Source organism: Cucurbita pepo, chromosome LG01 (genome assembly GCF_002806865.2).
Source record: "Cucurbita pepo subsp. pepo cultivar mu-cu-16 chromosome LG01, ASM280686v2, whole genome shotgun sequence".
Lineage (NCBI taxonomy): Eukaryota > Viridiplantae > Streptophyta > Magnoliopsida > Cucurbitales > Cucurbitaceae > Cucurbita > Cucurbita pepo.
Genome location: NC_036638.1, coordinates 17,373,037 through 17,388,609, shown reverse-complemented (window position 1 = coordinate 17,388,609; position 15,573 = coordinate 17,373,037). Strand labels below are relative to the sequence as shown.

The following is a 15,573-nucleotide window of genomic DNA, read 5'->3' as shown; positions in this document are numbered from 1 at the left end:
ATAGGCAAAAAGGCTAAGGGAGAGGGCTAAGTATATGAGGGGCACTATGGAGCCACGAGGTCCTATGATACCAATTATTGAGCCCTCCATTTAAATCCCAATCATTGATGTAGCTATAAAGTCAAGGACCAATTGTTTTTTATTTATTTAATTTCTCTTCCCACACTTGAAATAAATAAAATAAAGCTATTTTCTGATGGGCCGTTTTTGTATCTGTCTTATTGGGCTTTATGGGCCAAAAGGCCCATTGAATATATGGGCTGAGATACTGAGACCTGGCCCAGTCCCTGACAACTTTACTGACAACCGAACACGTGTTGAGCTGTGCTGTTTTGGTATATTTCCTTTATACGAATATGTGTGATTGGGACCTTCTAGAAACATCCACACAAAACATTCACAAAATTTGATAGAGACCATATAAAAATTTCCAACGGTATAATTTTGATTTAAATCTCATTTTCGTATTAGCGTTAAACTTCTTTTTTAGGGTTGATTTTAATTATTTAATTATAGTATAGTTGAAACAAACCATCTCAACTACTATTCTATTACTTTCAATTATCATTTTTCATTTCATTTTAATAATAATTTTTAAAAAAATTAAAAATAACATTATAACTTTTAAATAATAAAATGTACTATTCACAAATAACACAATTTAAAAAATTAATAAAAAATTAATAAAAATATCCTATTAAACCTTGTATAATGTCTACAAATACAAATACCAAAAAAAAAAAATTTAAATTTTAAAAATACTCTTCAATTTAAAAAAAAAAATAAAAAATATCAAAACTATATTAAACTTTAATATATATATATATATATATATATATTTATTTATTTATCAATCGAAGGATTAAACTTTAAAAAATTTCATTAATAACTATACCGCTTTTTTTAAATTTTACAAAAATAAGTTTTTAGTTATTAGTGTCTGTTTAAAAAAAATATTCATAAATTTTTAAAAATGATATTAAAATTTTTTGAGATAATTTAAAAGGGATTAATTGTTTTTTTTTCATATACTAACAGTAAGAACCTAAGGATATTAATGTTTTTTTTATAAAAATTTTATAGGTTTTTTTTTTTAACCTAATATAACAAAAATGATATTATTTAACTTTTTAAAAGAGTATTATTAAAATTACGAAGTTTAAAGATATTTTTGAAACAAAATACTCATAATTTTTATTTATGATAATTTTTATTTAAAATTAACAGTAAGAATATATATATATTAATTTAAGGGTGGTATCNAAAAAAAAAAAAAAAAAAAAAAAAAAAAAAAAAAAAAAAAAAAAAGAACTCTTAATGGCAAGTGGCCGTGAATGAACCAGTTGTTAAGGTTTGTGACAAAAACCAAAAAAACTGTACTCCAAACCCATCCCAACCAATTTACCATCACAAAAATTAAACGACGACGTGTCACTCTTTTCGCCGATCGTTTAAATCTCCCACCAAATCTACACTCACCATACACTCAAAATCCCTCTGTTCCTCAGATCCATCTTCTTTAAAACCCATCCAAAATCCCTACCCATTTGCTTAAGCTTTAACGAACTCCCCTGCATTGTTTCGCATCAAAAGCACAGCATTCATGGCGGCTCAAACCATGGTTCTTTCCTCCGGTGTGTGCGCCAGCCATGGCGTAGCGTTGAAGAGAGAAATCGCTTCGTTGACGCAGAGGCTTAGACCTAACGCCCAATTTAGTCGCTTATTTTTCAATCCTCTGCCTTCGAGTTCCGTTTCTTTACCTGCGCGTGGATTTAGGACTCTTGCGATCTTTAAATCGAAGGCGAAAGTGCCGGCGAAGAAGGTAATTGTCGCGTTTTGTTTTTAAGAGGAATTTATGAATCTGAGAAGAAGTAATTTGAGAATTTCTGGTTTGATTTGGTTTGTTTAGGTTGTGAAGCCGAAGGAGAAGGTTGAAGACGGCATTTTCGGGACGTCTGGTGGCATTGGTTTCACTAAGCAGAACGAACTGTTCGTCGGCCGTGTCGCCATGATCGGCTTTGCTGTGAGTTCTTCCTCCACGATTATCCTCTTCGAATTCTTTCAGTTTAAGCACATTGAATTAGAAATGTATGGATCTATGTTCATGATTATNTTTTTTTTTTTTTTTTTTTTTTTTTTTTTTGTGAATTTTCTTTTAAACTCATTATTTTTCTTAATTTTTTAACCTATTTTTACTTATTTTTTTTTTAAAACTAATTCCAATTGGATATACATTTTGTTTTTGTTCTTTTATATAATTGAACTTGTAATTATTATTTATGGTTATTTGAAGTATATTAAGAATTTTAATATTTTCTCTATAAAAATGAATTTCATAATAAAAAAAATTAATTAACTAACTCAAATTAAAATATATATATATATATATATATATATATATAACTTAAGGAGAGTATTTTTGTTTATAGAGCAAATATTTTCTTAAGAAAGTAAAAATCATGGTAGAGAAATAATGAGAAAATAAACTCATTTTATATATAGTTATTTTTGTAATACTATTATTAAATAATTGCATAAATATTTGTCATATTTTTGTGGGGATAAATTATTTAATTATGGCAAATATGAGTGTAATTAATTTCATTTGTTATTTTAATTAATTATTTTGTTAAATTGTAAACCCTAAATTTAAAAAAGGTTAGAATTTTGTTATTTAGTAAAATATCAGGAATAGTTAAATAAAATAATTAATTAAAATTTGCAGGCGTCGTTGCTAGGAGAGGGAATCACCGGAAAGGGAATTCTGGCTCAACTGAATTTAGAAACTGGAGTTCCGATTTACGAAGCGGAGCCTCTTCTTCTGTTCTTCATCTTATTCACTCTTCTCGGAGCCATTGGAGCGCTAGGAGACCGTGGAAAATTCATCGACGATCCAGAACCAGCCACCGGACTGGAACGTGCCGTCATCCCTCCCGGCAAGGGCCTCAGATCGGCGCTAGGTCTTAAAGAAGGAGGTGAGTTACAGTACAGTGCCAAACGAATTGTTCGATTAAATCTCGATAAATCAAATCTTAACATCAAATTCACGACGGCTCTGTTTTTGTATAGGTCCGTTGTTCGGATTCACGAAGGCGAATGAGCTGTTCGTCGGAAGATTGGCGCAGCTAGGGTTTGCGTTCTCGCTGATCGGAGAAATTATTACAGGTAAGGGAGCGTTGGCGCAGTTGAACATTGAGACGGGAGTGCCGATCAATGAAATTGAGCCGCTGGTTTTGTTGAACGTTCTGTTTTTCTTCATTGCTGCTGTGAATCCTGGAACTGGTAAATTCGTCACTGACGAGGAAGAGGATTAATGAATAGATCGATTCTGCTTTAGCTTCTCTGTACATGAACTTAGAGTTTGTGCAGTTTTAGCGTATTTATTTTGCATCAGCGCCCAAAAACAACGAATCTAAGGAACAAACCTTGGCTAGTGAATTGTAGGAAACCTGCAATATTTCTTTAAATTTGAGGCACAACTTGATAAGATAATCAAATTTTATTTTATTTCTAAAAATATTATAAATTATGATCATATATATATATATATAAACTGAGCTTCTAAGCTCATAGGCTTTCCCAAAAGGCCTCACACCAATAGCAAAAATATTCATTGGTTATAAACTCATTATCATTACCATTCTCTAAATTAACCTTTAGGCTTTCCCAAAAGGCCTCACACATGGAGATAGTATTCCTTATAAACTCATTACATTTCCTAAATTAGCAGATTTTGGATAATTTTATAAAAATATTACTGGTTAGATGATAAAAGTCTCACCTGGACTAATTTTTTTTTGGATAATTTTATGTGTGAGGCCTATTGGGAAGCCCAAAGCAAAGCTTGAGCTATTATGCTCAAAGTGGACAATATCATACTTGTAGAGAGTCGTGTTTGTTTAAAGGTTGAACTTGTTTACATTTTTTTGTTCTAAAAAAGTATATATTTTTCAATTTATATATAATAATTTCCTAAAATGCTATAAAATATCTAATATGTTTTAAAATTCCAAGCCAACCCAACAAGACTTCCCGTTGAGTTCACCCAGTTCCGTTTCCCTCCAATTTTCCCAATATGCCTTTCCCGCGGGTTCTTCGAATACTGATGATCCGACTCTTCAACGTCGGAGCTATGTTAGATCCAACCATTTTAGCATCAACGATACGTGTACTATAATAAGATGAAGGAGAAGAACATCTTCAAGTGTCTATTTACTCGCAATCTCATGGCCGTCGAAGCCTCCATCGATTGCGCTTAGAGAAATGGGAATTCTACGACCGTGAAAGATGGTCACATTCGTAGAGTGGAGCTGTCTCTTGCAGGTTCTCTCTCTTTCTCTGAAGTTTGATTGCTTTTTAATATTTACACTCTCTTTTTTCTGAAGATTGATTGCTCTTTAATTTTTCCAAATAATTTGGTTTCTGATAATGGCATCCTCTGTTTCGTTGGTAGGATTAGGGTTAGGGATTTGGAATCCATGTTCTTCTCTGATGTGTTGATGTATTCTCGATGGACGTCATATTCAAATCATGTTTGAATAAGTGGATCGTTTACCAGACATTTTAATTTATAACTTCAACTATGGGATGTAGACGGGGAGTTGTTTGTTCGCCATTCAAATTATGAACAATTGCAGATTACTAACATGATGCATTTCTTTTTTTAGTATTTATCTATTTATGGATAGCTTTCATTATACCGAATAGAGATCAATTAGTAGTTTGTTTGAGTAACTTAGGGGGAGGTTAGCCATGAGAGCTTATGCTCTTAGTGGACAATATCGTACTATTGTGGAGGTTTGTGGTTCTTAACATGTATAAGAGTCATGCCCTTAACTTAGTCATATTAATAAAATCCTCAAATGTCGAACAAAAAAGTTATGAGTCTCGAAAGTGTAGTAAAAAAGTGACTTACGTGTCGAACAAATGGTATACTTTGTTTGAAGGGTCTAAAGAAAGGAGTTGAGCTTCAATTAAAAGGAGGTTGTTCAAGGGCTCCATAGGCCTTAGGAGAGGCTCTATGGTATACTTTGTTTGAGAGGAGGATTGTTTGTGGGGAGTCCCACATCGGTTAATTAAGGAGATGATTATGAATTTATAAGTAAGGAATACATCTCCATTGGTACGAGGCATTTTGGGAAAACTAAAAAGCAAAGCTACGAGAGCTTATGCTGAAAGTGGACAATATCATACTATCGTAGAGGTCCGTGGTTCTTAACATCTTATACGGTTTAAAACTAGCAGGCCTAAATTGTTTACCTTTCTCTTGTTCTCTGAATCGTGACACTGTTTGTTCAATGTTTAGGCCCCATCAAATACATCGAAATATTTGACCCTGTTTCTAGTAGAAAGGATTCAGTTCGTCGATGATAATAGCCATTAATATTATGTGCTAACATGTAGAGAACAATTTTGTAGTAAACTCAGCTTTCGTGGCCAGCCCACTGTCTTTTAGGGACCTTACTTTTTAAAATTTCGTAGCCTTAAGAGATTACTGTAAGAACTTGAGAGATCATGCTATGAAGTACTAGTCATGGACTTTGTTTAAGAAGTTTTGTCCGCTTTAGCCAAGAAATCCTGTGAATTTGGGGAGGTGCCTGTCTGGAGGAAAAATTGGAGTGTTCAGATTGTTTTGCTATGAAGTACTAGTCATAGGTTTGTTGCTAATCCTATGCAGTTTTACTTTTAGACTCCTCTATTCATCATAAATTCAAGATATCTCTACTTCTCCAATTTGTTGAAATTCAAGATATACTCTTAGAAGAAAAATTTCTTTAGTCAAAGAAACAAACCAAACTCTAAATATAACATACCTCTCCGCGAGGATAATTATAACAACTCAAACCCATCGCTAGCAGATATTGTCCTATTTAGGTTTTCCTTTCTGGACTTTCCCTCGAGGTTAACGCGTCTGCTAGGAAGAGGTTTCCACACCCTTATAAGAAATACTTCGTTCTCCTCTCCAACTGATGTTGGATCTCACAATCTACCCCACTTGGGGGCCTAGCGTCCACACTGACACACCGCCCAGTGTCTGGCTCTGGTACCATTTTGTAACAGCTCAAGTCCATTGGTAGCAGATATTGTCCTCTTTCGACTTTTCCTTCTAAACTTCCCTCAAGATTTTTAAAACGCATTTGCTAGCGAGAGATTTTCACACCTTATAAAAAATGTTTCCAAGCCTTAATGTTCAATCGCCAAGGTTTGACAAAGGAAGCCCAACAAGAACAAGTTTCAGAAACAAGATTACTGAGCAGAATGCACGCAAGGAGTGAATAAGATTATTAAGCAGAATTTGGTATTCTTTTTAATATAAAACTTAAGAAACAAAAGCAAGGAAGAGAACTGCAGAAATGAATGGAAGAAGCTGCGCAGTGAATGAGTGTCGGTTAAGATGCATGTGGGCAGCAGACACTTTGAATTGTTCAATCACCACCCATTATTTTCTTCTACCATATTTCTCTGTCCAGTGTGCTATGTGTCCTTTAGTTGTGTCTTTTACACACCCACATGAAGGAGGCTCCATGTCATTTATTTTGTTCTTTCAGTCCACAGAATTTCTGGAGGGGAAATTTTCTTTTTCTCTCTTTTATTTTCTGCTGATCGGTGAGGTAAAACTCGTCACATCAGTAGTCAAATCTAAGCAGAAAGGGAAATTTTAGATCAACCCAAGATCATCCCCTAAGGTTATTACATAATTAAATTTGCCTAATTCTTTAAATTTCTGAATCATTAAAGACGAAATTTTATACAAAAGACGACAACTGAGATATGGAATAATACTTATTTGCATTTATGTGGATCGTAATTTGGGTATTGGATATACTAAATGATTAAATTTATCTCATATAATAAGGAAGTTCGGGTTCATTCTCTATCATTTTTTAGTATAAATAGTATCCTTTCTCTCTTTCTTTATTATTATTATTTCTTTTAAATCTCCTTCTCTGTTGAATGCATCAGTACTATTTCTTTCGAAATGAAANAAAAAAAAAAAAAAAAAAAAAAAAAAAAAAAAAAAAAAAAAAAGATTATGTGAAAACGTGGATCAAAGGTGCTTTATATTATCATGTATTGGATTTGAAGAGGGTGAAAAAAAGACAGATTCTTAACAAAGTTCCTAGGAAATTCACCTTTGGGAAATTGTTTGTGAAAGGGAAAATGAGCGATATAGCTAGAGTTAAGGGTGCGACAACCCTCTTTGGAAGACCATATAGGAAATTGAGCCCTATAGGGAGAGATGTTGTAACTAAAGTGGAAATAGGATTGATCGCACTCACACACCTACAAACACAGGTTAAACAAAGAGACAAAGATTTACGTAGATGTAGGAGAATTTCTTCTCTTCGAACCACATAAATTTGTGTGTCTCTTTGTTTAATTTCTGTTTACCGAGTGTTATTGATCCTGCTTTCACTTTAAGTTAGAACAAGAGAGAGTAATTACAAGGAAGGGGAGAGAAAGTCAAGACATGTGAGATCGGCTGTTGGAACAGAGAGAGAAGGAGAGGGAAAAAAAGAAGGTGAGAAATGAAGGAAAGTACAGACAAAGACCAACCAAAGTTAGTGTATAAAGGCTATTATTCATATAAAATCCTCTTTGAGCTGTGAAATAATTTCATTGTTTATAGATTGTGTGACCCAAAATTAGATGCTTATCTAAAGTTAGTTTGACTTGGGAGGAGTGGCATGTGTAAGCAAGCTCCCTCTTCACTTTGTATCCTACCACCAATAATAAAATCATAGGACTAGAAAATGAAAATGCATACATTGCTGAAAATGTTTAATCAGTGGCGTTGGTGTTGGTTTTTGGTTGATGAAGTTGGGTGAAGATTGATGTCTTGTCATTTTCGACCGCGCAACTATGAGCGTTTCTTTCCTGGACCTTAATTTGTGGTCCTTTTTCCAAATCAATGGTCCTCTTGCTTGAGAGGGCACTTGTGACAAATTGCCCTTGTCAAGGACGCTGCTAAAAGATGTAGCCTCTGCCCTAATTCTAATCTTCTTCCCACATGCATACAGGCTTGCTCATGGCAAGAGAATATCTAGGCTGGTGAGGTTGGTTTGAACATTATTCTTTTTTGACTCAGAAACATGTCTTGTTTTCATTTGGTTTGTCTTTGTATATATATTCTTCTTCCTTTTCTTTTTCTACATGAGTACAGAACAATGGATGTCAAAAATACAATAAGAAGTCGTTCGATAATTGTTAAAGATTGTTGTGAGAGGAGTTCCCCGTGGGTTAATTAAGGGGTTGATCATGAGTTTATAAACCATGAAAGCTTTGCTCGAAGGGGACAATATTAACCAGTGTGGAGGTTCGTGATTCTTAACAGTAACGACGGTTTATTGTTCAAAATTTGAAGCACTAAGACTACTATAGGCAAATAAATTTAAAAAAACGTTATTGATTAGACTTGAATCTTTTTACATATCATATTTGAATTCCAATTCAGGGATAGATTTTCCTTTATGCCTATTCAGAATTCCTTGACCTTGTCAGAGTTTTTATCCAGCCTTTTCTTGTCTTGACTCCTTCCACGTGGCAGACTGTCCCTTTGTTGGGCCTTTTCCTTCTGATGAGCTGGAATAGATGGCCGATCCGCTTCCGCCACCTAAGTGAGGCACGGGGCTTGCCATGCTCTATCACAGTCTTGGTCTCCTTGGAGTCTTTGGTCAAGTGGTGATTCCATGACAGGCTACAGTTCTTCTCCAGGAACACCTCTGAGACCTTGTTCTGTTCCCATGACCCAACTCCATTTTTCCCAAAGTTGATTGAGATGAATGAGTCTACATAATTTTTTGAGTGGCCCCCATCAAAACATTAAAATTTTAAAAAAACAAAAATACAATTAAAAAACAAAGAACTTGAAAGATACTTCTCAGTGTTGTCCAGATGTAAACTTGTGTTTTGTTTTCCTTGTCCCTTACCCACTTTGCTTCTGTGTTTAACCCCCACAATTATGTTTAGTTTCTGTCTAATCTTTGAGATTACAGAAGCTGTCTACTTTCATTCTTCGTTATGATTGGAACAATTCAAACTTGAACTTTTCCCAACTGTTGCTAAACAGTCTCCTCCACCGTTACTTACTCTGTTCCTTTTTTATTCTTGTACTTTCTGTGTTTCTGACACCCCGTCCCCTTCTGCCAAACCACTCATTTTCCTTCCTTCCCTTCTTCTTTTCCTTCTTTTGGTAGCGTTTAACTCATTTTGAACTCTCATCCTCGTTCGAGGGCACCATAGACCTCAAGAAAGGTTCGACGGTGTACTTTGTTCGAGAGAAAGATTGGTGAGAATGAATCGAGAACCTAAAGGAAAGCTAGTAAACATAGCTCTTATTCTTTAGACAAACCCATAATAGTTTTCTTCTTTTTTTGCCAGTTTTTGTATCAGACAGCCGATAATGCTAAGGAATAATAATTTTCTTCATGATTCTGAGATTTGAACTGGGAGAAAGGATATATAGATGTGTATAAAGGTGAAAAGGGAAGTACCTTCTTGACTGGTGGAGGCTTTATCGGCCGAGTTTTCCGGCTTCCAACGGCGGAATTCGAAACGGGTGATGAAAGAGGTAAAAGCGAAGATCTTAGAGAGGTTGATGGGAGTTTTCCGGCAGGTTGGGGCTGAAGAATGGTGGCGATGGGGACCTCGTTTGGACGCCAAGATAAGAAGCCTCTCGTTTAAGCACAAAGCGCAGACACCCACCACTAGTTCTTTGGGATGGAAGTAACAGGAAGACATTTGAGCTCTATACACATTCATGCTTATTGATTGTAAAGCAATAACGTGGGGAGTAGAATGTGAAGTGAAGTGAGAGAAATTGAGGGTTGGAGGTGCGGTTGGTGTTGGTCATTTATAGTCTAGAATAAGATAGGTAGGAAAGCTGGTCTTGGACTTGGCCCCTTGCTAGTACGTTTTGACCCAACCCCATAAGGCCTTGATAAAGATTGAAAAGAGCAAAAATAAAGTAGAAGACGATTCTATAGACACTTCTCAACCCAATTTCAGCGCGTGTGCTTCATTGACTTGACCCGAATTCAACGCAACCCGGCCCGAATTTTGTTGGACAAGATCCGTGTAACCCTACATGTGTCTGCACCTCAACAAATCCATTTTAAAGAATTTACCTGGCCCATGTACAAGTTGAAAAGGATTTATTTCGACACAGCCCACATTATAATTTTTCCACATTTCTTTCTGTTCTTTTTCAAGTGGGTGATTGAAGGTTTGTGGTGGGGGAGTTAAAAGCGTTCGCTAATTTAGAGGATAATCACAGGTTTATAAGTAAGGAATATATGTTCATTGGTACGAGAACTCTTGGGGATATAGTTTCTAACAAATTCTCTTTTTTTTTTTTTCATAGGACATGAGTGTGAGACATGATTTTGATGCTACTCTTTAAGTATAATGGATGGTACAGTACGACTTATTTTAGTAATAAGCTTTCACGACTTTACTTTGATGTTTATATCTACTTTGGCGTTTATATCTGGTTGAAGCATCTACACCAAACTCGAAAGTAGCTGACAGAAGCAGAATTTTCTAAATGCTTTTAAAGCAATATGGGCAATGGGATCCAGATTATAAGAAATGATGGAGAACTTGTGGTGGGTCACAAGGCTGTTGCTGATTCCACGCACCGAGTGGCTTCATTCCTGGGATAAACCGAGAAAAAAAATGGGCAATGCAGTGTGGGCTGGCTATTTAAAAAGTATAGAAACCAGCAATCTGCCAATTAGAAGGCTTAAAAAGGCAAAGTAATGGCCACAGCCACATGGGAAGAGAGTGAGAGAGTGAGAGAAGCTCTGTTTCAAAGTAAGGTTGGGTAGGTAGGCGGCGTCATCATCAACCAGATGAATATCTTACTGTCAAGTTGTCTTGCATGGAAGATCTAGCAAGATCTCATATCAGTTAGAGAGTAGAACGAAATACTATCTATAAGAGTATAAAAAAAAATTCTTTAGCAGACGCATTTTAAAAATCTCGAAGGAAGCGTAAAATGGAAAGTTCAAAGAGGACTATATGCTGGCGGTGGGCTTGGATTGTTGTAGATCTAGTTTCAAGGATCAACTGCTTCCTTCTCTTCCCTTACTTTCTATTATTGATTAAAAATTATATCAATTTTGCGCCCGAAAAAGAGTTGAATGTGTTATTGCAGTCTCAATAATACTCACATGCACCATCAATTATCTAAACTTAGGCTTGAAAGATAAGTTTGTTGCCCCATTGGTTATGATAGTGACTGAAAAAATAGAATCAAACGGAAGGTCTATATAGGATGGTGAATTATCTAAACCTAGGCTTAGAAGTCGAGCCTTTATGTTAGGTAGTAATGATTTAATGGCATAATTTAGTTAGTTTAGGATATCAGTTTGCTCCCCAACTTTATACACACAAAGTTTGTTCTTATGGTAAGGAAACAAAAAAGAAGGGAAATTACATCTTTTAAGGTGTCAGAAAAAGAAAATAAAGAGAAACCAAGCGTCCAAGCCTGCTACATGTTGGGTTCAGTAAGGATCTTGGCGGTGCCCATAGAACAGGCCCAAACTGGAGCTTAAATTCATCTCTTTCAAGATTGAAACCCATAATTGATTGGTCAATGTGGTTTCAGAATGCCCATAAGAAAATGGTTAGACAAAAGTATTTAGTTTTTATAAATGTCTTACAAGTTAGTTTGAATTCGTTCCCTATATTTGTACATCGGTTGGAGAGGAGAACAAAACATTCTTAATCTCTATTTGAGAGACGAGTTTTAAAACCTTAAGAGAAACTCGAAATGGAAAGTCCAAAGAAGACAATATCTGTTAGCAGTGAGCTTGAGCAGTTACAGATCTTCAAAACCATCCCTACTAGATTCTAGTACTAAAGGTATAATTTAAGCTCAAATTTAGTTTCAGTGGGCTTGAGTTAAAGAACAAAAAAGAGGAACAATCAAGACACCTACCATTAATGGAAAATTTGAATGATTGCCTTCCCATCTATGAACATTTTAGAAACATAAATTATTATCATTTTTTTAATCAATTTGCTCTGCCCAAAAACCAATGTTTTCTGTCCAGAAAACAGATCTATTACCTTACAGCACATCAATTTCTAAGGATCCAATCAAAGACAGGCACACATAACCAAAGAGATGGTCAACACAATTTAAAGACTTGTTCTGAATTCTCATAGATTGTTAGCAATTACAAGTTGTTAACTCATAGGACAGGACGACGATAAGCTTAGCTTGTTAGTTGTTTTACAGATCTCAGTAGACTGAAGGGTTATTATTGTTTAGATTACACTACAACTTACTTCCATGGGTCATTCATTCATAAGAACTCTCTACCTTCAAGCTATAACTAAGCCAGAAGCCAGAAATTCCTCTGCCATCTGGTGTTGATTACATACCCTCCCATGTCTCTGCTCTGTTTCCTCACCCCAATCGTCAAGCACTCTGCATTGTTTATGCACTGTTCCACCAGATCTCCCGCCCCACCACTCCCACAAAAGCTACAATCAATTCAGCAAACCACATTTCAAGTTACAAAAACAATGAATCAAACAGGAATTTGTTTGTTGGATTCGACTCACCAGCTGAGAAACGAAGGCCTTCTCTGTCCTACAACCAGCACCGACACTTCCAGCTTCTTCACTTGGTTCATCACTGTGCCCAGCTTCGGCCCCTCGATCACCAGCACCTCCACCTCTACCTGAAAAAATTTCATATAACCCACTTGGTAAAAAATGGAAGTGAGATCTGAGCAGCAAAGATGAAGTAAATGTTAGAAACCACAAATCTACACATTGGTATGATGATATTGTCCACTTTGAGTATAAGCTCTCGTGATCCCAAAAAAATCTGTCCTTACTGATGATTATTTCCTAAATTAGCGAACGTTGGACTCCCTCCGGACAGTTATCAACAGTAAATAAGCTAAGAAAAAATGGGGGATGTTTTGAATTCCCTTCTAACCTCTGGTCTGGAAGCCTTGCAAAGGGAGCCAAGAGAGGTAGCACAGAAAGGGGAAGAAGAAGAAGAAGAAGAATCGGTGGAGGAATTGGTGATAACATGCAGGAGAGTAAGAACATCGCCCTTGTTAGCCACATGAGTAAGCGCCCACATAGTTGCATGATTGGATTGTGAAGTATGATCCACCACCACCATCACCCTCTTCCTTCTCGACACTCCGCCATGGTCCATCCCATACATATTAACACCCCCTTCCATCTTCTCATTCCAATGGCTTCCCTCACTGACACGCTCTTCAGAAGCAGAGCTTCTCCTAAACTCCCCACCCCACCTCTTCGATGTTGATCTCGAGCCCTCCCCTCTACTTATCTGCCTCAGAAACGATTCCCCCCTTGGCATTTTGTCGAACACAACGTCTGCAAACAACAGCAGCACCAGAAACAGAAACAGAAACAGAAACAGCTTCTACTTTATGCAACTCAGTGGTCTAGATCTGGTTAGGACTGAGGCCAACGCCAAAGCAAAGGCATAATAATTTCGATATCTCTTTTTATAAACAGATTTTAAAGCGTCACGGGAAGAGAAGAGATGGGCATTGGGCAGGCGTGGGTTTACTCAACGGCGCGCGCGCGCACACACACACCACCATGGAAGTGAAACACAATCACTGCTGTCTGAGTATGATGATGAAAGGTAAATGATTCCCTCTCTACTTACTCTTTTCTCTGCCTTAAAGGAAAATATTTTACTTCTGTTTTGGATCTTTTCTCCAGAATCTGCAACCTAAAGTGGGTAAGTACGGTCAGATAAATATAAATATTATTTCTGACAAAACTTTAATTAATTGGATTTATTATGGGTTTTTAAATTTTGAATTCTCGAAAATTAAACGTTCATATTATACTATTTGTTTTCTTGACTATGCCATCAATAATTTAGATTGTATTATTAGTTGGAGGATATTAAAGATTTGCAAGTATTTATTTTTAAAAAAGATTTAAAAATTTGTTTTCTATGGGAGAATAATTTATTGAAAAATATATGAAATTAAATAAAATTATATATATATATATATATTCTATTAAAATTAATACGAGGCCTTTTGGGGGAAATAAAAAACAAAGTAATGAGAACTTATGTTCAAAGTGTACAATATTATACAATTGTGGAGAGTTGTGATTCTTAATGTGGTAACATAGCCATGCCCTTAACTTAGTAAAAAGAATCTTCACTGTCGAACAAAGTAGTTGCAATCCTCGAAGGTGTAGTAAAAAATGACTCAAGTGTCGAACATAGGGTGTATTTTGTTCAATTGCTTTAGAAAAATGAGTCGAGTCTCGATTAAGGGAAGATTGTTTGAGGGCTCCATAGAGTTCAAGGGAGCCTCTATGGTGTATTTTGTTTAAGGGAAGGATTGTCGAGGACTGATGACTCTAGATGCCTAACCAACCCAAACTAAACCAATTTAAGTCATAATTTTTTTTTTTCTTTTTTTCTTTTTTAATCTCAAACCAATATAAATAAATTAGTTGAATCGATGGGCATGTCAAAATCAAGAAATTATTACCCAATAAATAAAAAAGAAGGGAAAGAAAGAAACAAGAAGCAATCACAATCGAAGAATTCATTATAGTGTCCAATAAAGAAAATATTTATTTTATTTTCCTTAAAAGTATGGGCATAATAATGATAAATATTCAAGTTGATTCTAATACTTTATTACTAATTATTTTGTTAATTATTTTGTAAATGGGATCTGATGATTGTTATTATTTAATACAAAATTATCTTAATTTTTCAGATTAACATTTATTAAAAAAATCAGATTCTTACATTATTATTATTATTATTATTATTAGAAATTTGACACGTGGTTCTGTGGGCCCACGAAATCATTTTGGAGGACAAAATGGTCATAAGATTGATAGTATTGGATAGAATGTTATTTTTCTAATTTTTGAAAGTTTCATATTTTAATAATATTACACCATTTATTTTAACAAATGCCACATATTTAGATTTTTTTTTTTTAATTTTATATAATTTATTAATATTACTTTTATTTTGGTGCTAATTTAATGCTGTTTGAAACAATGGATTCCATTATTTCTGCTCCTACCTAATTAGTGAATAAGCATAGTACTTCACATTAATTTGGTTAATTAATGTTGATAGAAAATATTAGAATTTAAGAGTGTTTTTCTGTTTATGTTATTTCCTCATCAACCATTATTCAATTTTGTCCACACAGCTACTTTTCAAGATTGTCCTAATTGTGAAGACTTTTTCGAGTCGAGACATAGAATACCCACTCAAATTGAGAATTAGAGAGAAAACGGGGTTGTATTTTTTCTTGTTAGAAAAACAAAACTGGGGACGATGATTAGTTTTTTCGTCACTATTTTCGATATTAGTCATGAGTCACATTTGCGCTTTTGTGACAGGAGGAGAATGATTGTGTATCACTTGTTTTAACTAAGCGAACAAGTTAGTCGTGTGAGATTCAGACTTTGTAGACAATATTGACATATGGTCAAGCCTCTAGTCACGTTTAGAGAAATATTTTGAAAAAACGTGAGTAAAGAAATGTAATGAAAACAATGTAAGTAACAACCACA

General features: G+C 35.1%; 3 protein-coding genes across 3 annotated transcripts; 1 reads left to right on the top strand and 2 right to left on the bottom strand.

Annotated features, from left to right (window-relative positions):
• The first annotated feature begins 1,478 nt into the window (after positions 1-1,478).
• Positions 1,479-3,489, top strand: LOC111805247 (photosystem II 22 kDa protein, chloroplastic-like). The gene is made up of 4 exons (XM_023690225.1): positions 1,479-1,822; positions 1,910-2,023; positions 2,726-2,975; positions 3,070-3,489. The coding sequence occupies exons 1-4, from the start codon at positions 1,604-1,606 to the stop codon at positions 3,312-3,314; spliced, it is 828 nt and encodes a 275-aa protein (XP_023545993.1). The 5' UTR covers positions 1,479-1,603; the 3' UTR covers positions 3,315-3,489.
• Positions 3,490-8,391: 4,902 nt separating this feature from the next.
• LOC111805263 lies at positions 8,392-9,938 on the bottom strand. Its single transcript, XM_023690248.1, has 2 exons — positions 9,495-9,938; positions 8,392-8,789 (listed from the first exon to the last, which is right to left on the bottom strand). Exons 1-2 carry the CDS (start codon positions 9,760-9,762, stop codon positions 8,476-8,478), a joined length of 582 nt encoding a protein of 193 aa, XP_023546016.1. The 5' UTR covers positions 9,763-9,938; the 3' UTR covers positions 8,392-8,475.
• A 2,196-nt stretch (positions 9,939-12,134) lies between these two features.
• On the bottom strand, positions 12,135-13,786 carry LOC111805254. The gene is made up of 3 exons (XM_023690238.1): positions 12,959-13,786; positions 12,577-12,695; positions 12,135-12,495 (listed from the first exon to the last, which is right to left on the bottom strand). Exons 1-3 carry the CDS (start codon positions 13,352-13,354, stop codon positions 12,345-12,347), a joined length of 666 nt encoding a protein of 221 aa, XP_023546006.1. The 5' UTR covers positions 13,355-13,786; the 3' UTR covers positions 12,135-12,344.
• Between the last annotated feature and the right edge of the window lie 1,787 nt (positions 13,787-15,573).